Here is a 17,985-nt window from a genome sequence, read left to right on the forward strand (position 1 = left end):
ACTTTTAATTTAAGATCTATATATTATATATTTATTAAAAAATAAATAAAAATATAATACGTGTATAGGAATATAAGTAGAATTTTTATTTTATAAAATCTCTTTTAACGTACTTGGCATCAGACAAAATGTAGGTTTGACCAAGTCAACTGGAGTCTGGAACGGAGAAGGAAGTCTAGATAATCCGACTTAACAGGAGAACGAAGTCAACTTGAGCATCCCATTGACTTCGCCGCCGGATGTTCTCACCTGAGAGTGGGCGCAGTTCGTTATTGCGGCGAGCAATGGCCTTCGATTTCCCGTTCGTTTTAATAATGGATGAAACCAGTAAAAGCCCGTCAACTACCCGCATAACTCTCGCATTTAATATCTATCAAATATAGACACACGCACTCTCTCCCTTTCTCTCTCTGAAAACCACTTGCTTGCTGGCTCTCCCACCCACCAGAACCTAACCCCCATATCTGACCCTTAATATATTCCTAATTTTTTTTTTTTAATTTCTATATGCTCTAATTTGAAAATCAGAGGTTTGGTAATTTGTACCATGATGATGGAAGTGGAGCAACAGAGGCCAGTCAATCCGGCCATGACCTTCGACGAGGTCTCCATGGAACGCAGCAAGAGCTTCGTCAAAGCTTTGCAGGTTCAATAACTCTCTTGGCCTAATTTATTTTTTATTTTTATTTTTTTATAGCATTTAGGCCTATGTTTCTGTAAGTTTAAATGAATTTCTTGACAGGTGTTTTGGAGCCACATCTGATTCTTGTTCTTACGTTGATTGATTTTGCTAGGCTTGGAATTCTTAGCGTTCAAATTGTGTAAAGAACTTTCATAGATGGCTTTGCCTTTTATAATTTATGGTATGTTTGGTTGGTGAGAAATTTAAGGAAGAAAAGAGACCTTGAATTACGGGAAAGTATCAAATTAACTGGGTCAAATTATGGGATATATTTATCCTTATTATGAGCTTCTATTCTCTTATCAGAAAAATATTATTTTTCAACGTAGATTTTATCATCTCTAGCCACACCGTTCATAAGGTACATTTTTTAAGGGATTGTCCTTTAAGTAGTTTGACAAATATCCTTATTATGTTCATAAAATCACTTAATGATGACAAGATTTAGAATGAAGAGCATGATTGCTCATATTTTTAAATATTTTCTTGGCAGTCGAGACGCGTGAGTTGATTATTTCACTTTACGCTCTGCATATTTTTTTTACCCCTAGGGGTTGGCTCAAGTGTTAAGAACCTTGGTTCAAGTGTTAAGAGCCTTGGTCTAGGTGGTATGCTCCCTCTAGGTCTAAGATTCAAACTATTTGATACAAACTATTTCTAAAGGCCATCAGATTTGGAGAATTTTCCATTGAATTACTTGAGGTGTACTTGCAGAAAACTCTTTGCCGAGGGGATTAGTGGGGACTTGCTCCGGACACTTGGTGCTGATTAAAAAAAATTGTTGTGCGGTCAACGTGAGTAGCTGCTGGGGAATTATTTTGATGGGATTTGTTATGGAGTAATGGGTGTGTTGTAATAATGTGAGTGGGTAATTAGAAGATGTTACGGTTATTTTTGCACATAGGATGGTTGGTTCCCTGAGTTTTCCTTGAATAATTGGGATCGATTATTTTCCCATTATTGCTAGCCTTTGGATAAATTTGACAAGGTTTATGAAGAGCATATATATGACTAGCTTATTAAAGTGGAAACGGTACTGAAAATATTACTGTTTTCTAGGTGTATTACGCTTTATCATCCAAACTATCACTTTTTCTTAAACAAAAATTTCACTTTCTACTTATCAAAATAAAAATAAAAATAAAAGATTATGTTTTCTTTTATCATCTTCCATCAAATTCAGCTATTAAATCAAATGAAAATTATGTGAAATAACCAAATTGCTCATGATATGAGAGCAAAATTTTCTATCAAATTAAGAAAGGAAAAAAATTCACTTTCCTCCTTCGGAAATCAAAAGGAAGGTGGACTCAAGGGGTGTTTTCTATATATATGTATGTTATGTATTTTTATTACATTATCAGCTCTGCCGAATGGCATGTCATTCATATGAGGGACATATCCATCATTTCTCTCTTTTCCATCTAATTAAATTTCTGAATTTAATGTAAGGGGGTAAATTGAAATAGAAGCATTTGATTTAGAAAGCAAGTTGTAGTAATTTAATGTTTATTAATGCGTTTGCTTATTTATAAAAAAAAAATGTTTATTAATGCGTTTGCAAATGGGATGGTAATTGGAATGCTAAAGTGCAATTTACCCTTGTTTTTCAACCACATTTTTCTTAGTAAACATGGGTGTTGCCAAGTTAAAAATGAGATTGACCTTAGTATAAGTTGTAGACTGTGAGTGGATTTCTACATAGTGTATGCAATTAAGGTAAACTTGGAGGCATTGGATTTCAATGGCTAGAATTGCCCAAGAGTTACAATTTCAACTAGCTAGTAACATAAGCAATGGCTGATGGGGAGGGGGAATTTTGAAAAGATGTTACTAGTGATGAACCATAGAGCAATTAGTGAAGCAAAAAGTGCTTCTAGAGTGTTCTGAACTTGATGTTATGTTCTGAAAAAATCTTGGTGTTTGACATGTTTAATAGTACAAAATGCAAGACAATTGATATACTCTCTGAACAATAGAATGGTTCAAGAAAGATAAGTAGCATTAATGTATGAATCCATCCTTGGAAAGCTGGAGGTAGCATGCTAACACAGGGAGAGATGCATGCAGGTGAACTGGAATTGCAAGATTAATAGAGATAAATCCACAACATGTCTCCATAGACTTGGATGGCTTTTTTGGCATTATTATATCTTAATTGAATTTGAACCTTCAATTTCTTGATGTGCTCAGACAAAAAGAAATCATGATGTGACTATGACATATTACTGGAAAAGGCTTATTATCTCTTCTTTCTACAACATTAGAATATTATTTGATAATGAAAGGTTAAAAATATCTCTGTGGCTTGATATTCCTAAATTGAGTTTACCCATGTTAGGCAATCACTACATGAATCATGACTTGTAGAAACTTATAGCTTTCTTTTATTAGATTCATGATATATAGCTATTCTTTCTTGTATGATCTACGTCAAATTGTACTTGCTTATTTTACAAATGGAAGCACTAGTGTTGTTAAAAGCGCAATAAAGTGCGAAGGCCAGAGCACTTGGCATACCAAAAGTGAAGGGCATTTTCACAAGTGCACATTAAGCACACTTTTGACGTTTTTTTACGTGAGCTTAAAGCACGAAAAACATGTTTTTGTAGTTTTTTTTATGTTATTGGATGCGCAAAAATCTCTATATGTCAACTATGGTTTGTCTTGCTTATGTTAGCATAGATGTCAATACCTACAATTCTTGTGCTTGTTTGGTCATTGCCTTTTGGGTTGTTTTGATTCAACCACTTTTTTGTTTTGACTGTCAAATAACATGGTTCTGTATATTTTGTAAAGAGCAAAACTGATATAAATGCTATTGTATTCTTATCATCACTCCTAAAAACAATTATATAAATGCTATGTTTAAAACTTATGTAATCAGTTATTCATTTGGCTGTCTTGTTGAATAATACTCTTAACAAATTGAGTTAATGGGCTAAGTATATTACTATCTTACTTTCTTTAAACCTGCTTTTTTATTTTTATTTATTTATTTATTTTTTATTTTATTATTTTGGTTTATTCTCTGAATACTTTTTTTTATTGGCACCGGGTGTCCTGGAACAGTGTCTTGACTAATCTTGGGGGTGCACAGGCGCTTTGCAAGGAGTTTCCCTCAAGTGTAACTCGGGTAATTCAAGGGGAAAATCTCGCAGTCCGATAGCCTCTAGAGATTATTTGTACCCTAGGAGATTTGAACCTTAGACCTGGGGGGAGCATATCTCCAAGCCCGAGGCCTTTACCACTTGAGCCCCTAGGGGTTTTCTCTGAATACTTCGCTATTATACTTTTTTCTCCTAGGCTTTAGGCAGTGCTTGGCTTTCACCAACACTGGGCAATACCAAGTCCATGTAATATGGTCTGAAACATTGCATCTGATCAATTGCTTTGTTGATAAGTGCATCTCATCAAATTATTTTCTAAGATTTCTGGGATTTCTTCAATTTTTAGAAGGTTTTTTTGCCTATTCTTATTAAACTCTTTGAAATATTTTGTCCCAGATGCCCTATGCCAATAAAAAAAGACTCTTTAATATACTGTTCTTATTAGTGGTTTTTCGTCTTCTATTGTGGTTCTTTTTTTCTTTTCTTTTCTTTTTTTTTTTTTGTAGCAAATTGTATGGTTCTAATTTGGTTCTTGCGTTGTTATTTCAGGAACTTAAGAACTTGAGACCTCAACTATATACTGCTGCAGAATACTGTGAAAAATCATATCTTAATAGTGATCAGAAAGAGATGTAAGGCTATGCATTTGATTATACATTATTTGGAGAGTATATTACATATGTGAATTGATTCATGAGTGAGTTGCTGTGAGAGGTTATGTCCTGTTCCACAGCTGTCCTGTTCTACGAGAAAACAGATGACCAAATCATCTTTGAGATTTGCATAACTGAACCGGTGTAATCCTGGCTGAGATTCCTAATTGGCACTCTTCAAGAATTATATGATGTTATTTCTTAAGCAGTTGGGAAGTCAATTAAATACCGTGTAGAATCTAATGAAAAACTTAGATTATGCATAGTGAAAGCCTTTCAAAAGTACATTTGTCATAAGGTTCTCGCATACATTGAAGAATAGGACACAAAAACTTGTGAATTCCACATAAATAATTATGTAAGTAGAATAAAGGACATAATGTTAAGCCTGTGATTTAATTTGGTCTAACATAAATAAAGTTTTAAATCATTTTGAGAATTCTTACAAATCAGATAGGGAAAAAGTTTAGGCATGTGGGTCAGCTTATGTTGTGTTGTCCTGGCCTTTCATTTATTACCGATGAAAATAGACAGTGACATGTCATCATCCTAGATAGAGTTGGAGGCTTGTGTAGATAGCCCCAAGTAGTCAGGACATTGGCTATAAGGCTTTGCTTTTAAGTTTACTGAGAGAGAACGATTACATCTTCATCTAGAGATCACGCTAGAAATGAAAAGATGGCATATATTTCCAAGTGAATGAACCATGACTAGCTATCATCATTCCTCCCTGACGGTATATGCTATAGCGGCCTACTCTTTTCACATGTTGATCTTTAGTTTTGAACCACTAACAATAGGCATGAGCAAGAACTTGCACTCTGTGTCTGGATCACATGCCACTCCTATTGCTGCTCATGGCAGAAAATGAATGTTAATATTTTTGCGTTAGGGTGCTGGACAACCTGAAAGATTATGCTCTAAGAGCCCTGGTAAATGCTGTTGATCACCTCGGCACAGTTGCTTACAAGTTAACTGACCTTCTTGAGCAGCAAACATTAGAAGTCTCAACCATGGAGCTCAACGTTTCTTGCCTAAATCAGGTAACTTCCTCATGTTAGTCTGACTCGATGTGCTATCATCAAGACAATATTGAATGGATAAAGCTGACCTAACATGATTTCTTAATATCAGCGACTTCTGACGTGTCAGAAGTACATGAATAGTGAAGGTCTCAGGCAGCAGCAGTTGTTGGCATTCATTCCCAGACATCATAAGCACTACATTTTGCCAAGTAAGCGTAACTATGATTATCTTCTTTAGGTATTTGTAATATGATTGATGAACTTTCTAACTTGTTTTTACTCTTTTTTCATTTTTTGAAATGGTTTTACCTCCAACCTAGATTCTGTCAATAAAAGGGTACACTTTAATCCACACATACAGACTGATATGCAAAACCAATTTCAAGCTAGAGCTCGTCTTCAGCCTTCAGGCATGTGCTTTGTAGTTTTTCAGTAGGGATATCTTTTCTTTGCAGTTCTCCACGTTTTTTTAAGTTACTTCTCATTTGGCTGTAAGTGAATTCTGCATCTCATTATGTACTAAGTAGGTAACCTTGCACCAAAAAATCTTTCCTGGCATTTAGCCTCAGAAACAAAGACTACCTTAAAAGGGATCCCACATGCTTCAACCAGGTAAGTAAAAGAGTTTCTTACATAAAGTTAAATGGTGGACACATATCTCCTTTTCTGTTTTATTTCTTTTGCACTTGATATTTCCAAGGTAGCATAAACTATTTCTATTCTATTTCTGGGTTTATGACCTTTTTTTTTTTTTGAACAGTTCTGAAGACCCAAAAATTTCTGGGAAGACTTCTGGGGTTTTCCATCTTTCAGGTATGTAGAATCAAAATCAAGCCTTGTCTTATGATCTATTCCAGTTGCCATTGCGCTTTAGATGAATATGCCAATGATAATACTTATGTGTCAAGCTCGTATGCTTGTAGATAATGAGGAGACTACCAGGACTAACTCCCCAGCAGCTCATCTTCATTTACCAAGTGGTGGCTCTGCTTCTAGTGCAATTATGCAAACATTGAGTGGCACAAGAAGGGTAATAATGTCAAAGTAGAAAAGAACACATACATGTCTGATATTCTTCTAAGTGCATGCTTGATAATCAAAATTAAGAATAGTTGGATTTTTACTGTTTGCAATGTTGTTTGCTTGAGTTTCTTTAAAATTTGTTGATCTTTTATAATTAATCCAGTCTGGTAAGGCTCATCTGATGCAAACATGTATTTATAGGTACACATGGGTAAATTAGGAAGCTGACAGAGGTCTATTTTTGTAGGATGGATTGGAGAGTTCCCAAGCATTGACAAGATACAGGTCATTTGAAAACCAAAATCGACTTGACATTGCATGTGTCCCTGTTCGCAGCAAAAGTATACTATCAGCTTTCTTTGTCAAACAGAAGACACCAAAGCTGAAGGCTGGTTCTGTTCTGTGAATCTTCAACAAATCAAAGAAGCTGCCCTTTAAAGCTTCTCCCTTTGTGAGGCAAGTTGCCACTAAATGCCTTCTAAGTTGATGAGCTCTTTGCTTGGATAGTTGGATGTTAGTTCAGCAATTGCTTTAAATCATATTTTACTCCACTTCCAAATCTTTCATTTTGCTGTTAATAATGAACAAATTTGCCTCCTGTGATGAAGATGGTCAGGATCTGCTCACCCGGGTATGATCTCTGATCAACAATGTCATAGATGTTTCTTTGTCCAGAATAAGCAAATACTATGCCAGTGTCTATGATTCCACTGTTCATATTGTACATACGAGAATATAGCAAACTTACTGTGAAAACCTTTTATTCCTATAATGCCCATTGATGATGGTGGATGGCATTGGTAGTGCTGATGCAAATAGTTGGGACCATATACACATATATATGTGTATATATGTATGTGTGTATATATATTTGAATGCCAATGAGAGCAGATAAAATTACGTTTGGGATACTCTATAGTCCTTTGGATCAACCATGCTTCTTAGTCAGGGAGGGGGATATGCCTGGTCTGAGAGGGTGAAAACCAGTAGTAGTTTGATTGTAATGACTGTCTTTTCAGCCACGTGGCCACAAGTCTTAAGAGAGCTCAGAACCCTATTTATGGGGTAGACTCTTAGATTATAGCTGAATATTGAAACCATTGACGTATCAAATATTAGAGAGGGTGAGTATTGGCCATTGAGGCCGAAAGAAAACATGAGTTGTGCTTGATTAGATTAGGGAAGGGACTTCTCAAATGGATAGTGCTGGACCACTTGGTCCTTTGCAAATACAAGTATTTCCGACAATATTCTCTAGTTCTTGGTGATATATTAATTTATTTCTAATTACTCAATCCGAGGGGTTTTTTATTTTTTATTTTTATTTTTATTTTTTAATCATTTCTATTTCAATGGCATTCTCAACTGTTGTTACACTCCAAGCCGCCACTGTCAAAGGGGTTATCAGGGTGCCGCTAGAGAGGGAAGGACTTAGGGCTTGGGGAAGGCAAGAACTAAAGACGTGGACGGGAAGGGGTGTCGTTAGGTTAAGCTGTCGTGGGCTTATGGGCTTCCATCTGTTTGGGCCCGTTTATCTAAATTTTGTAGAAATAAGAGTAAGTTCCATTAGCTATTGGGTGTAAGGGTTTAGGCCCATGTGAGTTGGGTTTTCGCATTATGGTAAGCCCATTATTGGGTGTCTTTTTCGTTACTTAATAGAGTTTGTTACAATCTAAAGACATAGCTCACAGTGTAGTGAGTATTCTTCCCTTATACAAAATCAATACAGAACCAATCTCTCTCTCTCTCTCTCTCTCTGGAGGCACTCATCATCGAAGTAAGATCTGAATTTCCTTTCTTTCCTAGCCATGTAACAGGTTGGCATCAGAGTCGGTCATCTTTGACAACATTCCACGACCTCCATGGCCAAGGGTACCCTATATGAAGTATTAGCATTAAAGAGACAATATGATGTTGTGGTTCAGCAACTTGCAACATTGACTTTAGAATTGCAAAAGAGGAATTCAAGCCCTCACGAAGAAGAATCCACTTTAGGGGTGAACCCTATAGCATAAGGCTATGGTGAAGTTAATGGAAAAGTAATCCCCAGGTCAATGAGGATTGATTTTCCTTTTTTCCAAGGAGAATACCCCTTAGGTTGGTTTAACAAGGCTAACCAGTTCGTTTTACTTTATAACACAATGCCACAATACAGATTGAGATTGGCTTCCTTCCATGTTGAAGGAAAGACCATGTTATGGTTTCAGGATTTGAAAAATATGAGAATCATAACTGATTTGAAAACTTTTGTAAAAGCCTTTGTAATTAGGTTTGGCCCTAGTTCTTATGACGAACCCATGGAGACTCTAACCAGATTAAGGCAAACAGGATCTGTTGAGGAGTATAAGGTGGAGTTTGAACTAATCTAACAGCTGTGTAGATAATCTAGCTCCAATAAGTTGAGCTACTTTTTGAGTGGTTTAAAAGATGAAATCAGACTACAATTCTGAATGTTCAATCCCTCATATCTCTTGACAACTTTTAGTTTAGCTTAGTTGCAAGAATAACATGTGAAAATCAGTACGAGGGGGCTTAAAAACCAACCCTTAGGTTACTCAAATTCAGGAAGTAGCAAAGGGTGTAACATCCACTGAAGTAGCAAAGGGTTTAACAACCACTTAGGGTAGGGAATGAGTAAAGCTATAGTACCAATTTAAAAAATAAACCCCAATCAAATGAAAGAAAGAAGGGAGAGGGGACTGTACTATTACTATAATTCCAAATAGAATCTAGGACACAAGTGCAAAAAACCCTAGTTATTTTTAATTGAAGAAGTCGAAGAGGAGGAAGAAGGGGAGGCGGATACAAGCCAATAGTTAGTAACTACTGATGAGATTAAAGTAGTGAAAGGTACTGAAATGACTTCCAAGCCTGAAATATCCATGCATGCCCTTATAGATTCATTGAATCCTAGAACAATAAGGGTGAAAGGGAAGGTGGCTAGCCAGTGGGTTTTGATATTGGTAGACTCTGGCAACACTTACAATTTTCTGGATAGCACTATGGACAAAAGGGCCAAACTACCCATATGTGCAAAAGAAAAAGTGAGGGGCAAGTAACAAATGGAGACCAACTGATCAGTGAATGCATGTGAAAAAGATCTGCTGGGAAATTACTTCACCTTAGACCTGTTTGTGTTAGAGTTGGGGAGGTGTGATATGGTTTTGGGAGTGCAATGGTTGCAGTCTCTAGTCATTGTGTCTTGGAATTTTAATAAACTTTCCATGGATTTTTCTATGCATGGGCAGCTTGTTACATTGCAAGGATTGGTACCTACTCAACTGCTGGACGAAAGCTCCTGCAAAAAGATAAATAACTTAGAAATGAGGGGTGAGATTTTGCAAATGGTAAATGAAGGAGATTGTACCTGTGAGAAGGTGTATGCAGAACCAATAAAGGTAGTGTTAGACCAGTATTGTGATGTGTTCTAGGAGCCCAAGGGACTCCCCTCTATTAGAGCTCCTCCATTAACTTTCTGCCAGGGGCTAAGCCAGTATCTGTGAGGCCTTATAGGTACCCATTGTTTTTCAAAAAGATGAGATAGAAAAAATAGTTAAGGAGCTACTGGGTTTTGGGGCAATACAGTCCAGTCAAGGTCCATATTCCTCTTTAGTCTTGTTTAGGAAATATATTGGTCTTGGAGGATGTGTATTGACTATAGGGCTTTGAACCAAGTCATGATCAAAGATAAATTCCCCATATCCTTAGTAGAGGAGTTGCTAGATGAGCTAAGTGAGTCTAAACTATTTTCCAAGTTGGATTTTAGGTTTGGTTATCACCAGATTAGAGTGAAGCATGAGGATGTACACAAAATGGCCTTCTGATCCCATGAGGGCTATTATGAATTTTTAGTCAAATCTACATTCCAAGGCCTGATGAACGAGATTTTTATGCCTTTTTTAAAGAAGTTCGTGCTGGTGTTTTTTTATGACATCCTAATCTACAGCAAGGATAAGGGGGGAACACTTAGAACACATCAAAATGACTCTTGACATGTTGAGGAGGCATCGATTATTTGCAAAGGAGTCAATGTATAAATTTTGGTGCTAAGAGGTGGGTTATTTAGGCCACATAATTTTTGGTTAAGGGGTTAGAGCAGATCCTGATAAATTGAGAGCAATGGTGGATTGGCCCCAACCAAGATAAAGGCTCTAAGGGGTTTTCTAAGACTTATGGGTTATTGTAGGAGGTTTATAAAGAACCGTGGGGTTATGGCTGCTGCTCTTACTACATTGTTGAGGAAAAATAGTTTTCAGTGGAATAACATATGAAGTAAGCGTCTTCATAAGAAGCTATGAGATATATAAGTAGCAAAAATTAGACCACTCTTTTCCCAGTGGGTTGTTATAGTCCCTCCCAATCTGCTCTCAGCTATAGACCCATATTACCATAGATTTCATAATTAGGTTACCTAACTCCAATGGGTTTAGCACCTATGGGTGGTCGTGGACAAGCTGACTAAGTACAACCATTTCATAGCTTTGGGGCATCCCTACACTGCTAAGTCAGTGGCTCGGCTATTCATTAAACACATGTTTAAGTTGCATCGATTGCCACAATCGATTGTCTTGGACAGAGATGGCACATTCACAAATCTTTTATGGAAGAAATTGTTCAAGGCCCAAGGGGTACAATTGGAATTCAATACTACATACTACCCACAAATTGATAGACAATCTGAGGCAGTGAACAAATGTATGGAAACCTATCTACGGTGTTTCTTGGGGAATAGGCCCAAGGATTGGGTAAAGTGGGGGCCTTTAGCCGAGTGGTGGTACAATAGCACCCAACACTCAGTGACAAAGCTCACTCCTTTTAAGGGATTGTATTGGTATCCCCCACCTAAACTAACATTCTACGTATCCAAGACTACAAGGGCAGAAGAGATGGAAACAGTACTGAAATCTAGAGACTACATCACATAACTCCTCTGTCACAATCTTTACAAAGCACAAGAAAGGATGATTAGATATTCGAATTTAAAGAGGAAAGAGCAAGAATTTAATGTGGGGGGTTGGGTCTACCTTAAGCTCCAGCCCTACCAACAGACCTCAGTTGCTCATTGATGGGATTTGAAGTTGGCTCCACGGTTCTACTCACACAGACTTCATTTTTTCAAAACAAATTCTAGAATTTGGATACCCCAAATTCAAAGAGTTATTCAGGAAATATTATTGATATACTTGTTTATATTGTTAATACAAATATATCTTCTACCACACACAATCGTGACCAACAAAAAAATCATTTTCTCAACAATCACTCTCTGTTTTCTCTCGAAAGAAATTAGAGGATGGAATTTAGTCACCCTTCTTTAGTAAATTAAGGGTGTGGTGGATTAGGATTTTTTATATGGAAATGGAAGGACTTGAGGATCATTGGTGAAAACTACATCTTACAGAAGAGGAAAAATGCATAATCGAGCTTGATGGTGAGGCAATTTCTGAAGTACAAAGGAAAGGGGAGAGATGCTTGGTGGAAAAGGTGAGCACTAAGAGAGCTATCAGTAAAGTGGTAATTGCAACAACCATGGCAAAGTTATAGTGGGTTAGCAAAACCGGCAGTTTTTAAGGAGATGAGGAACAATGTGTTTATCCTTCGAAACACATGTAGATAAACAAAAGGTTGAAGGAGGCCATCCTTGGTTATTTGTACTTGCTTATTTTGCATCAAACAATCTGATGGGGTTATCCAACATAGTCAAATGTGTTTTAATCATGAGTAATTTTGGGTTCAAGTTTATAACTTGCTGTTTGTTTGTATGTCCCGTGAGGTGGATATGAAAATTGGGAATTCTGTTGGGCTGGCTATGGAGCTGGATGTGCAAGAGAATGGGGTTGGATGGGGAGATTATCTTTGGGTACACATTGTAGTTGAATTCAATAAAACCATAGGTAGGGGAAGAAAAATTAATATTCTAGGTAATAAAGTTTGGGTTTCTCTAAAGTACGAGAAATTACTAAGATTACGCTTTTTTTGTGGGTGTATAGTTCATTTATCATGGGGATGTGTTGGGAAATAGGGGTTTGGGGAGAAAGAGGAGACAGATCAATTTGAAGCTTGATTAAGGGCAGAGACTATGGCAAGAAGAATGGCAAGCAAAATTTCATGGGTGGTGGAGTGGGAGAAGCCCCTTGATGTAGCTTGAAGAAGACAGTTATAGAGATTGCCATACAATTTGAGAGGGGACTAGAAATAACCAAGAAACATAGAGGGGATGAGCTATGAGTGAATAGAGCGGATTTTTCGAAAGGGATGATGGAAGGTAATCAAAATCTTCTAACTAGTGAATCTGTCTTGATATAGCAAAGGAAGGAAGTGGAGAAATTTATAGAGAAATATGAAAAAGAGGATGAAAGAGCAGAGTGTGTTTCAATTACTAAGACAACTAAGATAAGTCTAAAGAAATATAAGCCCAATAGTGAATTACACTCTACTAGTGGGCTAAAGATCCAAGATGCAAAACATGAGAAGAAACACTGCCTCATTGGAGAGTGCACCTCAAGGAAATTGGAAGAGGAGGACTTGAGATGCAATTTACATTCATACTCAATTAAGTGTTAATTTTGAAAAGAAAATAGTGCTTGATTTTGAAAAGAAAAGAGTGTTAATTGATGAAGATGAAGTTGATTACCTGTTGCCCATTAATAAAAAGGTAAGTTTGGGTGGAAGCAATGATCTTAAACAATCCTTGATTGAATTGGTAGGGGCTATTGGATATCCCCATCAATCACAATGAAAACACTGAGTCGGAACTGTGGGGTACTTAGAAACCCTCGAATAGGTTAAGACCTTTGCTTGACAATGAATGATAAGTTCCCAACTAGGATTTCCTTATGGAAACCAAGACAAAGGTAGGAAATACAGTTTATTTAAAAAAGAAGTTGGGAATGGATGGATAGTTTGTGGTAGATTCAGTGGGTGGAGGTGGAGGATTAATATTGATGTGGAAAAGATGACATGAATGTGGAAATAATCAATTATTATCAAAGGCATATAAATGCATGGATTAAGGATGAGATGAACAATGTGTGCTGGCTTCTTACTAGCTTCTATGGCCATCCAGACTCCAACAAAAGGAATGTGGGGTGGGAATTATTGAATCCATTCAAACCTAATGAAAATATAGGTTGGTGTGTGATTGGAGGTCTTCATGAGATAGTTGTGCAATGAGAAAAACAAGGAGGAAGACAAAGGTGTGAGGCAGATATGGATAATTTTAGAAGAACCTTAGAGAACAATTACTTATTTGACTTAGGGTGGAGTGGAGATAAATACATGTAGAGTAATTTGCATTGTGATGAAACATTTAGCAAGGAAAGATTGGATAGGGTGGTGGCTAATCCAATCTAGTCTGGGATTTACAGTGAGGTTAAAGGGGAAGTTTTGACAGCAAGATGCTTAGATCACAAACCTTTGCTTCTTCATTATGTCAAAGGTAAGGAGAATAAAAGGAGTAATATGATGAATTTTAAATGTGAAATGAGTTGGGCTTCTAAATCTGTGTGTGGATAGATGATTGATTAGGTGTGGAGGAAAGGAACAAGATCTAGAGAACCTTTGTTCAGGGTATAGGAAAGGTTGGATTCTTGTCGAGTTGTTTTAGGAAATTGGAGTAATTCAAATTATAGAAGAAGGAATAAGGATATTAACTCATTAACTGCTTATTTATTGAAGTTACAAGAGGAAGAGGGTCCAAAAAAAATAATAGAAATAAAGAAGATTCAATAGGAGTTAAATAAGCTATTGGATCAAGAAGAAATCAAATAGAGACATAGCAAAGTCTCACTGGTACAAGTTGGGAGGCAAGAATACAAAGTATTTTTCATGCAAGTGCATCTCAAAGAAGAAAGAAGAATCTGATCAAGCAAATAAGGGACAACAATGGCAGAGTTCTTACATAAATTGGAGAGATTGATTAGGCTTTCAAGAGACAATTTGAGGCAATCTATACTTCCAACTTACCTTCCCAAGATGCTATAAATCAATGTTTACAATCAGGAAGTTAAAGTTACTAGTGAAATGAATGAGTAACTTATTAGAGAATTCACAAAAGAAGTAGAGGAAGCACCAAAGCAAATGTCACATTTAAAGTCACCTAGTCCAGCTTTGGAGCTAGATTCTACCAACAATATTGGAGCATAGTGAGGGATGATATCTGTACAACAGTTCTAGAGGTTCTAAATTGTGAGGGGACGCTCTCTTCCTTAAATTAAACTTACATTACTTTGATTCCTAAAGTCAATAGTCCAATAATTGTTAATGACTTTAGACTGATAAGTTTATGTAATGTAATATACGAGATAGTCTCCAAGATGGTAGCCAATAGACTAAAAATAATTATGCATGATGTAGTTTCAAGCACCCAAAGTGCTTTTATCTGGAAGGTTAATTTCAAACAATATTATGATTGTATATATGAAGTGCTACATACTATGCAAAATAGACAAAAGGGAGAAAAGGGTCTATGGTAGTGAAATTGGATGTGTCTAAGGAATACAATAGAGTAGAGTGGAATTTTTTGGAAACGATTATGAGGAAATTGGGTTTTGATGAGAAATGGATACAACTACTTATGAGGTGTGTTAGTTTAGTTTCATTTCTATTCTAGTCAATGGAGTACCTGGAGAACCCTTTAATCCAACAAGAGGTTTGAGGCAAGGTGATTCTCTCTCACCTTACCTATTTATAATTGTGCTGAAGGCTTAAGTAGTTTGATTCAATAGGATGAGGTAAAAAAGGAAATCTATGAAAGCAACTGGTAGTTTGAGAATTAGTCATCTATCATTTGTTGATGACTATATTTTGTTTTGTAAAGCTCAAATGGGTGACCGAGAGAAAATGCAGGAGCTGTTGAGTGTGTATAAGATGGCTTCTAGACAGGCTTTAAATAGACAAAAGACATTAGTTTTATTCATAAAAATTACAAGCTCTAGCATGAGGGCTTTAATCAATAGGGAGGTAGGAGTGGTTGCTAGTGGAAGATATGAAAAATATTTAGGTTTGCTCACATTAATTGGTAGACCTAAGTATAATACATTCAAGTATATAAAGGAGAGGCTTTGGAAGAAAATTCATAGTTGGAAAAATATCTTTTTATCAAAAGCTAGGAAAGAAGTTTTAATGGATATGCATGGGTGACTTTAATGAAATCACATGCCAAAGTGAAAAAGTAGGAGCTGCATTAGGGCCTTCTAAGCAGATGGAGGATTTTCATGAGGCCATAAACTACTGTTCACTACATGATTTACCCACTAAAGGTCAAAAATTTACCTAGTCCAATAATATGCCTAGTCAGTAGTTCACTAAAGAAAGGCTTGATAGAGCTATGGCCAACCCGGATTGGATGCTAGTCTTCCCTAGCAGCCTCTGTCATGTTCTCCCTGCAATGAAGTTAGACCATTCCCCTCTCCCCCTAACCTTGACTAGCTTTGAAATGAAAAGAAACAAAAAGCAACATGTGTTTAGATATGAAGCTTTCTAGGCTTTAAGGACTAAATGTCAATATATTATCAAAGAAGCATGAATGAATGTGGCTACTGGGACTCAATGGATGAGATAATCAAAAATAGATTGATAAATTACTAAAGGGCCTTGCAGAGATAGAAAGCAGTAAATAATAAGCAAGTTCCCCAACACATCAAGAGGAAGATGAAGCAAATTGCAGACATGCAGAGTACTGGTAATTGAGATCATCTAAGTTATATTCAACAACAGCAAGCAAATGTAGAAATGTACTTAGTTAAGGAGGAACTCAAATGGAAACAACGAGCCAAATAGCATTGGCTGCAACATGTGATAGAAAGTGGAAAACAAAGAAGGAAAAAAAATTTCATCAGGCAACTGCAGGATCAAAGTGGAAATATGATTGATGATCAGGGAATAATTAGTGACATGTTTTTAGAATTTTTTTCTACTTTATTCACATCTTTTAACCCCACTGCTGTTTAGTGCTGTCTCTCAGGAATGACCCAAAAGTTACTGAAGAAATGAACACAAGGCTTCTACTGCAATGCACTGCAATTGAAGTGAAAAAAGCTATCTTTTATATGACTCCATTAAGCTCACTAGGTCCAAATGGCTTCCCAGCCCATTTTTATCAACAAACTGGGATGTTCTTGAGAAGGAAGTTCATAGATTTGTACTCCATGTGCTGAACAATGGTGGTTCTTTAAAAGGGGTGAATGACACCTTATTACATTGATACCAAAACTACAGGAATCAAAGAAAGTGAGATTTTAGACCAATCAATCTATGTAATATTATTTATAAAGTGATTGCTAAGGTGTTAGCAAATAGGCTCATAGCTATGTTGCCTGACATTGTTTCACTTAATCAGAGTGATTTTATTCCTGGCAAGTTAATTACAGATAACATATTAATTGCCTATGAAACTCTTCATTTAATGAATACTTGTATGCTGGGACAAGAAGGCTATAGGGCTCTTAAATTAGATATGAGCAAGGCTTATGATCGAGTAAAGTGATGCTTTTTGGAAGCTATCATGCAGAGATTGTGATTTGATTCCAAATGAATCTCTCTTATTTCGAAGCATCACTTCAGTCTCCTATTATATACTGCTCAATCGTGATCCTCAAAGTTCATTTTCACCTTCTAGAGGATTAAGACAGGGGGATCCTCTATCCCCTATCTCTTTATTCTCTGTGCTAAAGCCTTAACAACTATGTTGAATGAAGTAGAAGTAGTTGGCAGCATATCAAGTGTCCCAATTGGAAAGTGGCCTATCTACATCAACCACTTATTTTTTTGCGGATGATAGCCTTTTTTTGCAAGGCTTAATCTTTGGAGTGGATTAGGATCATTCATATCTTAGAAACTTATGAGAAAGGCTCAAGTCAAATGTTAAACAAGGAGAAGCTTCAATATTCTTAAGCAAAAATACCCCTAAGGACAATCAACAAACAATCTTACAGATTGCAGGGATAAAATCACATGGCTCTTTTGAGAACTATTTAAGACTTTTTGCACGCTCAAGAAAACAAAGAAAGGGGGAGCCGGGGGGAGGCCGGGGAGTCTCAGATGCTTAAGTCAGTATATCTCCTTAGTAGTTTGTGTGAAATGCAAGAGCTTAGAGAATCTTCTTTGTAAGGGATCGACTTTCATACGAGGTTTCTAGGAGGACATCTCGTACCTAGCCTTAGGGGGCTCATGTCACTTCGACTGTTGTTTGGTTAGAATCGTTCAATACGATGTGGCTCCTAGGTTGGCACCATTAATGTGGCGTGGCTCCCTGACTAGACTTTAGCCTGCAAGTGATCATTGATAAGTCTCTCCATACCTTCTGTCAGGAGATCGCGGGTCCTTTTCATCTCTTGCACACTGCATGTACAGGTTCACAAGGACTAGGTCTGCATCTTTCGCCCACCTGCCTGTACAAGTTCTTAAGGATCAGGTGTCATTCTGGAGTGTTAAGGCGGTAAGTCTCGTTTGTCCTTACCATTCGTCTTTCCCGCATGAGGGTTGCTTCATGG

General features: G+C 36.9%; 1 protein-coding gene across 4 annotated transcripts; it reads left to right on the forward strand.

Moving 5' to 3' along the window:
* Positions 1–120: 120 nt before the first annotated feature.
* Positions 121–16,880, forward strand: LOC122310646 (protein ABIL1-like). Of its 4 annotated transcripts, none has more exons than XR_006242652.1 (10): positions 121–646; positions 4,342–4,424; positions 5,338–5,488; positions 5,580–5,679; positions 5,791–5,880; positions 5,998–6,082; positions 6,231–6,283; positions 6,394–6,500; positions 6,741–6,949; positions 16,445–16,880. XR_006242652.1 is itself a non-coding variant. In XM_043124747.1 (10 exons), coding segments are annotated over exons 3-10 (747 nt in total). In that variant the 5' UTR covers positions 122–646; positions 3,755–3,818; positions 4,342–4,422; the 3' UTR covers positions 6,900–7,217. The 4 variants fall into 4 exon arrangements, 2 of the variants coding, with proteins under 2 accessions (XP_042980667.1, XP_042980681.1); XR_006242651.1 differs by having other exon boundaries at positions 16,458–16,880; XM_043124747.1 differs by lacking the exon at positions 16,445–16,880 and adding an exon at positions 3,755–3,818 and having other exon boundaries at positions 122–646; positions 6,741–7,217.
* Positions 16,881–17,985: the final 1,105 nt, after the last annotated feature.

The sequence above is a fragment of the Carya illinoinensis genome, chromosome 1 (assembly GCF_018687715.1).
Source record: "Carya illinoinensis cultivar Pawnee chromosome 1, C.illinoinensisPawnee_v1, whole genome shotgun sequence".
Classification (NCBI taxonomy): Eukaryota; Viridiplantae; Streptophyta; class Magnoliopsida; order Fagales; family Juglandaceae; genus Carya; species Carya illinoinensis.